This window comes from Mus caroli, chromosome 18, assembly GCF_900094665.2.
Source record: "Mus caroli chromosome 18, CAROLI_EIJ_v1.1, whole genome shotgun sequence".
Lineage (NCBI taxonomy): Eukaryota > Metazoa > Chordata > Mammalia > Rodentia > Muridae > Mus > Mus caroli.
This window is the reverse complement of record NC_034587.1, coordinates 85,169,620-85,181,514: the sequence shown is the minus strand read 5'-3', so window position 1 is coordinate 85,181,514 and position 11,895 is coordinate 85,169,620. Positions and strand designations below refer to the sequence as shown.

Genomic DNA, 11,895 nt, shown 5'->3' with positions numbered 1-11,895 from the left:
AAGCTGCCATGGGTTAGGGGAGTCATGAATAATGGCCATGTAGGTTGGCTAATTGGAGTTAATAGCAGTCCATGTGAAACACAGAAAATTATATACTGGAGTTATTGGCTGGGTTATAGATATAATAGCATGGAGGACAAATACCTGCTCAGCTTTAGTGATGTTTAAGGCTTGCTTATTTATAATAAAAGTTCTGTCTTTTATCCAAAAACGGAATGATCAAAGGCAAGGTAGAAACCCCATATTGGGATTAAAATTTCAACAACACTTAGAGAAACATCTCTGTGCAATGGGTGGTGGAAAATACAGAGAAACAAAAGGTCAAGTGCAGAGAATAAGTGTTGGTGGAGTGCCAAGCCACAGACTGGATATCCTCTTCCCACAAATCTGAGAGAACATCCTAGAAGAGGGGCTGGAACAATTATAAGAGTCATAGGTTAGACATGCTCCACTATGTTCATAGCAGCCTTATTTATAATAGCCAGAAGCTGGAAAGAACCCAGATGTTCCTCAACAGAAGAATGGATACAGAAAATGTGGTACATTTACACAATAGAGTTCTGTAACTCAGCTATTAAAAACAATGAATTTATGAAATTCTTAGGCAAATGGATGGATCTGGAGGATATCATCTGGAGTGAGGTAACCCAATCACAAAAGAACACACATGATATGCAGTCACTGATAAGTGGATATTAGCCCAGAAACTTAGAATACCCAAGATACAATTTGCAAAACACATGAAACTCAAGAAGAAGCAAGACCAATGTGTGGCTACTTTGTTCCTTCTTAGAATGGGGAACAAATTATCCATGGAAGGAGTTACAAAGTTCAAAGCAGAGCCTGAAGGAATGCACATCCAGAGACTGTCCCACTTGGGGATCCATCCCATAAACAACCACCAAACCCAGACACTAAGCAGATGCCAATAAGATCTTGCTGACAGGAGCCTGATATAGCTGACTCCTTCGGGGTTCTGCCAGTGCCTGGCCAATAGAGAAGTAGATACTCACAGCCATATATTGGATGGAGCACAAGATCCCTAATGAAGGAGCCAGGGAAAGTACCCAGGGAGCTGAAGGGGTCTGAAGCCCCATAGGAGGAACAGCACTATGAACTAACCATTATCCCCCAGAGCTCCTTGGAACTATAACAACAATCAAAGAAAACACCTGGTGGAACTTGTGGCTCTAGCTATATAAGTAGCAGAGGATGGCCTAGTCAGTCATCAATGGGAAGAGGCCCTAGGTTCTGTGAAGGCTCTTTGCCCCAGTATAGGGGGATGCCAGGACCAGGAATGGGAGTGGGTGGGTTGGGAGCAGGGGGAGGAGGGAGAGAATAGGGGATTTTTGGAGGGGAAACTAGGAAAGAGGATAACATTTGAAATGTAAATAAAGAAAATATCTTTAAAAAAAAAAAGGAGTTCATAGGTTAGGAAAGACTGGGACAAAACAGTGTCTCCTAGACGTGCCTGGAACATTGTACTCATGGCAGCTGTGCTTATCTGTACAAGATCAATCCAGTCAATATTCTAGAATGGATGGGGCACGGAGGGCACAATCTTCCATGACTAGCTGAGGAACAGGTCTATTAAGAGTTGATGGCTCCTAGGGCCGTTAGAATCAGCTTTATTTAGAGGTATGGCCTTTTGTAGATTGGCCATGCTCTTAACTTCATAGTGATGTGTTTATGAGTGACACTAATTACACTTAATGGGTTATTTTTTTAAAAAGGGGTATGAAGTTAGTTAGGATGGGGATAGGGTATGGAGAGTCTAGGCAGAATTGCAGGAGTGGGGGACAAAAATAGATCAAGCTACATTGTATACATACATAAAATTCTCAAAGAATAAAATACACTTTTAAAAGTGTAGTTTCTAAAAATATTATTTATTAAATAACTATTAAATAGACATTTTTACAAAATACATTGCATAGAAAAGTATAAAAATGTTTATATTGTCAGAATTCTGTCTTTGTAGCATCTTGGGTCAGCAAATCTTCACTTCTGAAAGACTGCCAGGAATGAACAGCCTGAGAAGTCACCAGTTCTACTCCTTTCAGTTTGGCGGCTGCTGTCTCACAGGGAAGGCGGGCACTGATACTGCAGAGTTAGCATCATTCAGGGAGCAGCTGCTATACAAAGCTGATCCAGCTGATCTCCTGTGGATGGCGGTCAGGTTTGGAGTCGAGTATCTCATGGGTCAGGAATAGTTAAGCAGTTGTACTAGATTTTCAAGGCATTTCAAATAGTAGGAATTTAGAGGGTCTTCTGAGTTTGAGAGAGCTGATACAGGAAGTAAGAGTTATAAATATCACTTTATTAAACAATGCAATACATATGAGCAGACATTCCTAAGTGAAGTTAAGAAAAAGATATATTAGCATGCTATTTATACTCTTGATATGCTGGAATTATAAAAATGTTTTACATTTATAAAATTAAAATGTTACAAATTTCCATTCATTTCTTTTCAATGGTTTATCTAAAGCACATTTAAAAACACATCTCTATAATTCACATAAATTAGCTAAAATCCATAATGAATACCATGTTTCTTACATACCAGTCCTCTAAAATCATAAATTTTAGCATAATCCAATCCTCCATATCCCCCTGAAATGCAAGATAACATCTGGAAACAAATAGAAGATTTTTCCTCTTCAGAAACAAACACTAACAAACCACAGATCTACCACAGTGCAAGAAAGACATGCTTTGCTATCTAGAGATAAAAGTGTTTGGAGCATAATGTTCATTGAAAACTGGCTCCCGTAAAACAACTGACATGCTCTGAAAAAGAAACCCCTCAAATCATGAATGCAGATTACAAGAACCCTGACTTCAGGGCAATCAAATCTGGGCCTGGAAGACTGTAGCTTCCTAATGTTAAATCAAACTTTTCTCTTCAAGATCAATTCTAATTGGGCCCAATTCTTATCACCTAAGAACTATAAGAACTAAGAATACTAAACAGAGTAGCAGATGCTAGCAAAAACAAAAACAAAACAAACAAACAAACAAACAAAACCTCCAACAACAACAACTTACTTCTCTTTGCTATGGAATATGCTTCATCTACTTTTCTTTTTATTGATGGATTTTTCAAAGTTGCTTTTGCCTGGAAAAGTAAGACTATCTGTTAGATTTATTCCCAAAAATTAAGGATGAAGATAATGCAGTACTGACTGCCCATTATTAGCTATAGCGTTAAACAGAATAATAGTAAAAATACCATAATATAAACAGTTACACTGCAGTTCAGCCTATTGTGTCAAGTCCACTGCACCTTCTGAAGCTTTCCCTCTGTTCACTCTTATTCATTCTCCCCTAACCCATGTGAGAAGGATGGCAGCTCCTTGGCCCAGGGTGAGGAGGAGCCAAATAGGCATGGGTGGTTGGTTACCTCACATATGTTATTTTAGGAAGTCTGTGTGCCCTAGTACTGTCTGTCATTTGGCTACTGGTTTACCACCAGATACTCTTGCACATTTCACTTAGCAATGAAATGTTTGCAATAAAAGAAGACCACAGGCCAGAGAAAGAGTGGCCACAGTATCTTCTTACTCACATTCGCTCTGTGCAGCCCTTGTGCTTCAATCTTAAAAGGACTGAGCAAATTGTAAAATTAAGTGGTGATATATACACGTGAAAGGCAAGTCAAATGCACAGATGAAACTACTAATCATGCTTCCATCAAGATGCATAACTCCTGGACACATCTGTACAAACAAATAATTTTACTAAAATTAAAATGAACTGGCAAATTTAATAGAAATTAATAGGGAAATTCACTTAAACAGAGGTAACTCTGGGTCCAATCCTGGTTAAATAATTAAATGAAAAGAATATTAACTTAAAAATTATTGATCATATAAATTAACAAAGAGAACTTGGGTCTATGACTTCATTTGTATCTTTGATTCCTCTGATAATTTGGGTGCATTCTAAAAACCTTAATTATTTAACTGCTCAAACACCCCTCCCTCCATTTCACCAATGATTTTAAAAACTAACCTTTTGGTAATTGTAAGTTAGAGCCCAAAGTGAAGCTGCTCCAATCCTCTGGGCATTTTGATTCTCACTTTCTAAACAGGCAGCCAGAAGAGTAACAACTTTTTCTACAATCAAGCACACCATAAAAGAAAAATTCAGTTCCACACACTTCACTGCATTTTTATCTTGGACTGGTCCCATGATAATAAACAGAATAACTGCTCTATTAGAATAAAAACACAAGTTGCTACCCTCATATAATCTCTTCTATGACTTGAGGCATGTGAAGGGGTATCTCAGAACAAATTGTTTTCACACCGGGTATAGATGATTGGGATGTCAATTCTCTTTAAATTTTCTGGTCTAAGTTCAACACAGGCTTATTCCCTGAGAGACCATAATGCAAAAGTAAGCATATTGTGAATTATATTAAGTTATTCTCTTATAGCTCCAATTTTCACATGTATAAAACAGAGTGTTACAGAATCATAATCACCACCATACAAACATACTATAGCATGAGAATCTTGTATTTTTATATCACAAGAAAATTTGACTTGATGGCATTTTAAAATATAAAAATGTCCCTTTTCGCAATGCCTCCAGAAGAGAGAAATCAAGACTTACTAATTATTTATATCAGTCTGATCATTTTAAGTGAAGATTCAGAGGCGTCTACTTCAAAGGCAATTGTTAGGATGCATCAAACAATATTAAAACTTATCTTTATTATTTTCACATATCATTAAATTTCACTCTTGTAAAATTTGTATAATTTTTAAAACATTGTGTTTTTAAAGGTAAAAACACCTGCTTCAACAAATTAGTTATATGTTAATCACTCAGGGGATCTAGCTGAACTAGTACTGCTCAAGGAAAGATTCGATCCTTAAGAATCAGACCCTCAGCTGGCCTTGACAGTAAAAAGAATGATTCTGACCACCTGCATGTTCTTAAATATCCAGTGGGAAAGTATAATAAAAGTTAAATAATTGACAGTGATATAAAACAAAAAATGGGTCAGACATTACATACGGGGCAATGACATGCTGGGTGGTTAATAATCACAGCAACTCCAGGTGTAATTAAACTAAAGAACTCACTCGCTTTTCCTAACGAGGAACATCCTATCAACTTATATATTTTTGATAATTCTGCTAGTATCTCTTTCACACAAGTTCCATAAGAATACACTAAGACCACATTGAGACCACCATCCTATTGGCCAACAGTTCTAAAACTGAATCTCTGGACCTTCACCATAAAAATAAATGGGTTAAATATATAACAACCTTGGTAGTGATACTATTAATGTCCTGAGCTTGTGTGTATGAAACTGCTGTCGTAATTTTATCTACTCCCAGTCACAGTTGATTCACACTCAGAGGGTTCTGAAATAGTCTAACTTAATCTACCTGGATGCCATAAATACCCTCAAATGCCTGAAGGTCAGCAAGAGTGAAAATTCTAAACTCATCTATGATCTCAATGGCAACTAGAAGCAGTTAGACTGACTTGATGTTCATCTCTTAGATGATTTTAGGGTGTCATATCATAAGAAGAGAGCATTTCACAGCTAGAATATAGCAGCAGACTAACAGACCACAGAGAGAGGACTCTGCCATCACAACATTCCCTTCATATTTTCTAATACCAAAAACTGCTTCAAGATCTCTTGGAATGAGGATGCTGACATTGCCCAGCAGGGCAATGTACAAGAACTGTTGCACTCTCTTCTCTACCTGCCTATAGAAAGTCAGTATTTGCCATGACCACGCCATTTGAAAAGTCCTTCCATTTTGGTTATTAATTTACTGAAACCACATTAATTAGTGGTTCTGGTAATTATTATTACAGAACTAAAGCCTAGATTCCTGCCAGACACACGACTACAGAACCTGGATAATTATCCTTTGACTCCATTTAACAACCTCAGCTTGTGACTGCCCAGCATGTTTTTCCCCAAATAAATGCCTGCACTTAAAGTGCCAAAGGGGGTATGTGTCTCATTAATGATATGTATTCAAATCACAGTGCCAGTACATTATTGGGGCTTGATAAATACTACCTGGATGAAAATTCAACAACTTAACATTTTGTATAAATCACATTTTAGTTTGAATAAAAAATGTCCCCCACAGACTCAAGTATTTCCACACTTAGTCCCCAGTTGGCAGTACTGTTAGAGAAGGTTATGGAGCCTTTAGGAGGTAGAGCCTTACAGGCTAGAGAAAGTATGCTAAGGAAGGCAAGCTTTGAGGTTTTATAGCCTAGCCCTACTTCCTGCCTCCCCTATGTGGGGATAGAACATGACCACTATATTTTCTGACTATCAGGTGAGTTTCACACTTCTGTTGTCATACTTTCTCTAAGCATGATAGAGTTTATACCTCAGATTGTATGTCAAAAGAAGCCCTTTCTTCTCTAACTTGGCTTCTGTCAGGATATTTTATTACAGCAACAGAAAAGTAATTAATCTAAGTGATTGGATTGTAAGGAATTTTGCCAATAAAAGGAAAGAAAAAGTCCCATCAAGTGAATTCAGATGTGTGTGTTGGTATGACAAGGAGATGTGTAGGTAAGGGGCAGTCATGTTCTGCCCACACTGCCCCCTCTGGCCTGAACCCAGTTCCCCTTTGTGTTCCTATAAAATAGACTATCCAAAATTAGTCTATAATAGAAATCAAATGTAATTTGGCATATGGATTTTGGGTGGCTATATAGAATGAGGGTAATTTCATTTGTTCTAACAGAGAATCATCAAGTAATTTTATATCCCAAACATTTGGATAACAACCCTTATGATTTCCGTACGTTTATATCTGAAAACTTCTTTAACAATTATCACTTACCATTTCAATAAACCACATTTATAAGCTAAATAATGTGTTGTCTCTCTGCAAATCAAGTGAGTAAAATATTTTAGACATCATTTTATCATGAAATAAAACGTGCATACAAAAAAAAGCACACAAGGCATTTTACATTCAAGTAGCATGAATTCTAATTAAAGAACAGGGACAGATAATAGAAAACTATAAATGATTATAAATCTAGGAGTTTTAAATACCTTAAGTGGCTTAAAAGTAAATCAACAAGAGTGAAATATAAACACCAAGAATTCAAAACATGCTTTAACCAAGGTTGGTTTATCGAGAAAGCTTGGGGATTAATTCAGTTAAATGAACATATCCTGCATGGGGTGTGAAACAACTTAAGTATAGTACTATCAGGTTAAAACCTACAGGATAGAAATTAGGATGCAGTTTCATTCATCACTCATGACTGAATGACAATTACAAATTAACTGTGAATATTAAAGCTCGAGAAAAGAAACCAATGGAAGTATTTTGTGAGAATCAATTAGTCACAGATTGGTTAAATCATTAGTGTCTCATGCAACCCCTATCAGACAAGCTTCTTGATGTGGCTGTGGCCTTGCTCTATATTGCTTTCCAGACACAACAGGGCAAGTGGACCACTTTTGTTGTCACAGCATGCACAAGGTCTGAACACACAAACCAGACTATCATGTACTGAAGAGGTAGGCTTGGAATCTTCCTACCCCTCAAGACGATACTGGCACTAATAGCTGATATGAGAGAGAGTCAGTTTTCTTTAAGAGTGTAGTCCCTGGTGAGTGGGGTATAGCCACCATCCTATGTGGAGCAAAGCTCTTAACACTGCCACTTCAATCAGGAACAAAACAAGGATTTCCATTCTCACCCATCATGTACAGCATACTATTGAAAGTCTTAGGTATAACACTAAGACAAGTAAAGGAGATAAAGGGGATACAAATAGGAAAGGAACCACACTCTAATGAAGATTACACACTGAAAGAGTATGCAGGTAGCACTGATTGGATTCAGGGATTGAAGGTGGGGTGGGGAGGGGGAGAACTTGGGTGGGTAGGGCATGAGAGGTGATGGGGTGTGGATGATCAAAACACATTGTATGAAATTCTCAAAGATGAAATAGAAAAAGAAGAAAGAAAGAAAACAGAAAAGCAGAGAGTTGAACCACAGAAACAAAAGATGAAATTCTTCAGTTTGTAGTCTCTTTGTTAAGACAGCCCATGATGACTGCTATTGGTTGTCAACTTGAGACACAGGGAAGAAGGAACCTCAATTGAGGAATTGTCTCTATCAGATTGGCCTATGCTCTTTTGTTGGGGAGATGAGGCAGGGCATTTTCTTGATTATTAAAAATAAAGCTTGGTCCATCCCACTGTGGATAGAGTAATCCCCTAGGCAGTTGATCCTGAGCTGTATGAGGAAGCTAGGTGACCAAGAGCAGGCAGCAAGCAGGTGAGTAGAATTCTTCTGATTTTTTTTGCTTCAAGTGCCTTGGCATTTCTTCATGACTGTAAGATTGAAACAAACCTTTCCTTGCTCACAAAAGAAACAGCCATAATCCCTTAGCCATTTCCTCATCATCATCTAAGAGTTTATAAAACCATCAGCTTGTCTCGGGGTACTTGTTATATCACGTAACACTCATGCTTCCAATCCTTTCTCATCTTTCTACCAATCTATTGCATTCTGAATAATATTTTGCTAATCTATTTTCTAGTTCCTAAATTATCTCTTTTGCTACACCTTCATTGTATATTGTTAATGACAGACATCCATATTAATTTAAATACAGGCTATTAAGGTTCTAAATTAACAATGTCCAATAGAAAATTCTGAAATGACAGAAATATTATATATATGTATATACATATACATATATAATGCATATATATATACATATATATATAATCTAGAAATTATAATTATTTGCAGTTTGGGTAGAGAAGTTGATATCTGTTCCTCTGCTTATTCTTACTCAGATCATTACCTTTCCAGTGTACTTGAATAACTGTTCTAGTTAGTGTTCTGAAAAGATATTTGTGGAGTTCCCTATGGTCCAGGACGAACTTGTCCTTCATCCAGAAGAGAAATTTTGCTTCTGATAAGATTTTTGATCGCCATTAACCAACCAAGGATCACATCAAGAACATGTATCCAAGCATGAAAAGTCTGGGAGGGGTAGCCCATGGAACCCATCTGTATCTCCACTTATCTTTTTCTGTTCTTTATTCATCCAAATGAAGGCTGGGGGAGTACTTTTACTCTGATCTACTTTTCTCCTTCAAGAATGGGTCTTTGAAGCCTCAGCTTCATGCACAAAGGACAGACAGTAAGAGTCTCACCTGAAGGTCATTACTTCTTCTTTTTTTCTTTGATGTTCTAGACAAAAGCTAAGCAATAATACTGGCAAATTTCCTTCAGGCAAGGAGCTGTCCACCTAGACACAAGCTTTCGATCAAAATTGGCCTGTAAGTTTCCCACTATCTTTCCTTTAACACTTTGATGTGAATTTTTATGTCATTTATTCAGTATGCTTTTACAAAAGACATTCACCCTGAACATAACCTAAAACAGGGAAGGCAGTGGATGTTTTTAGCACCCAGGTCAGACTCAATGCACAATCCACCCTAACGGTATGTATATACCACGTGTCTGATGCTACTGATTAGAGGCATGCAGCCTGCCTGAGTAAGTTCTGTAACTTAGCTGACTCTTCCAAAGTCTGTTTAGCTCACCATGTGGAAAGCCTGTGACAGGTCTTCACAGCTTTACATACAGCTTGTACAGCTGCTGGCTCTTACTTGACCTCTGCCTAGAAAGCCCACTGAGGTCAAGAGTGAGAGTGCTGGAGAAATGACTTCTCTCCAACTGTGTCCATCTGCTTAGTACTGATGAGGGACAGAAAACATTGCTGATTATAGGGAAATCCATAACAAAAATCCAGAGATCTAGAAGTGGAAAGTGTAGACTTCCTCAGTTCTCCAAAAGTTTTTCCTTTTCCTGACTCAACAGTTATAAGCAAGGGATTTAAAAAAAAAAATCACTTACTATGAGAATGGGGAATAAACAATAACAGATGCTATTGAGCTGCTTCCACAAACCAGGACAGTCAGCAGATGATCTGTATGCATCTTATCACCTCAACTGGGGCTTATTATTATCCTCATTTTACAGATGTGAGGACCAAACCAGATGCAATAGAAGAGGAATGAACGATAAGCACTGATATACATCTCCCAGTGGTAGGAAGCACTGTCAGCAGAGGAATGGTGGAAGACTGGGTACAAATCCAGTCAGTTCAGGTGAGTTTGAAGATGGTTCAACTTGAACAATTTCTGAATAACCTTTTCAGCAATTCTATACCTACTATCAGAAAAAGAGAAGCACCACTTTATGCTTACAAAACATGTGCACAGTGTCATTTCTATTCACTTGGAAAGCTTGGGATGGTAAAGTCTCTGAGAAAAATTAAGTGTAAAATATGAAAGGAGTGTAGGATTAATGTCTTAAAACTATCTACCATATACTAGCAGAGGATAGGCACTTCCTGTCTTCATAAACTCATTTTTATCAAAACAAAGTATATTGTGCTAGAGAATTCCGTTTCAGAGAAACTTTGTAAAGTGAGGGCATTCATTTCAAGACCAGATAGATGAGTCCACCTCCTTCTTTTTTTCCCTTTTCTCCCTTTTCCTGTATCAAAATAGGGTGTGTCTTATACAATTCCACATGAATGTACACCTATCTTAATGGTAGTTGTGGTTTCAGAAACAGATCCTTCCAATTCGGTTCATTCCTTGCCCCACTTTGACTCCTTTTGAATTCTTGTCTCCAGTTACACATATCTGAGAATTAAGCCTGTACAGCTTATTTCCCTATCTGGTTGTGGCCTCCAACTCTGCCTCTCAGGATTTCTCACAATTATTAAATGTTTATAGAGTGCTTACTAGTGACTGACACAGCTCTAGATGCTACACACACACACATTTCTTGACTCCAAATAGCTTATGTCCCAATATAAATGACATAGAAATAAAAAGTCATATGCATAAAAAAATCATTGTATATCAGATAATGATCATGCTAAGGAGAAAGGCAGATTGGGGAAGGGAACTGAAGCACAGGTGAAGGGCAGGGGTTACAACTGGGGCATCTCTTTCTAGAAAGTTTCATTTACTCAAAGACAGATAAGAAATGATGGGAAGCTAGAGTAACAATAGATCAAGAAGAGACACAGAGAAGTAGAGGGTGAGATTGAGAGCACCACTGCCCACCGCTGCTCTTTCCCAGGTACCTTCTGCACCCAGTATGTCCACTGAGTGACAGTTGCTGATCAACCTTAGAGGCTAGGTTCATGCTTGAATACCTATACCCCAACCCCCACAGAGTCCTTGCCTCCCACAGACAAAGGAGGTGGGAAATTATAGAGCTACTTTGTGTTTCAATCTGATTAAAACTGTGTACACATCACAACGTGTATGAAATGAGTCCACAAGGTGACAACTTACCATTAGCCAGGATTTTAGGCTTATTAGCAGGACTGAAGCAAATGTTATGAAAGATCAGCAGAGGCATGTGAGGGCTGCTCTTGTGCTTGTACTTGCTCATCTCTATGAGTAAGTCTAAGCAGCCATCTAGCCTCAGGATCATTTGCTGTCCATCTTCTCCAAATGACATATTCAGGAGCAACTTCAACCACAGAATGGCCACAGTGCTGAGATGCTGATTTCCTCCTTTAGGCAATGTCAGGGACAAGAAGTGCTGTAGAAAGTTGCTCTGTGGGTAAGCACAGAATAGTATTTTTCTTTTCAGGTGCTTTTCATTACTTGCCTAGTCCCTTGGTGACCAATTAAGAAGCATTTGATATCCTTCTCCCAGATTTTAATTTCTCTTTCTTCCAAATACTTTGTCTACACAACTTGCAAGTATTAATAAATACAGTGGTAAGAACAAAATAGTGCTTAAATTTTAATTCCTGTTATTTTTTTTTTCGGATGATGGATAAAACAAACTACAGTCAACTCAATTATTTAGGGTTGAT

General features: G+C 37.9%; 1 protein-coding gene across 1 annotated transcript in view; it reads right to left on the bottom strand.

The window, feature by feature from the left end:
• Window positions 1-1,870: 1,870 nt before the first annotated feature.
• Rttn (rotatin) overlaps window positions 1,871-11,895 on the bottom strand; it is a 149,999-nt gene continuing 139,974 nt past the window's right edge. Inside the window, exons 46-49 of the mRNA XM_021150514.1 lie at window positions 11,363-11,630; window positions 4,018-4,121; window positions 3,052-3,121; window positions 1,871-2,286 (exon numbers count right to left, since the gene is read on the bottom strand). Of these exons, the coding sequence (XP_021006173.1) occupies window positions 2,204-2,286; window positions 3,052-3,121; window positions 4,018-4,121; window positions 11,363-11,630 (525 nt within the window). The 3' untranslated portion in view covers window positions 1,871-2,203. The remainder of the gene's footprint in view (window positions 2,287-3,051; window positions 3,122-4,017; window positions 4,122-11,362; window positions 11,631-11,895) is intronic.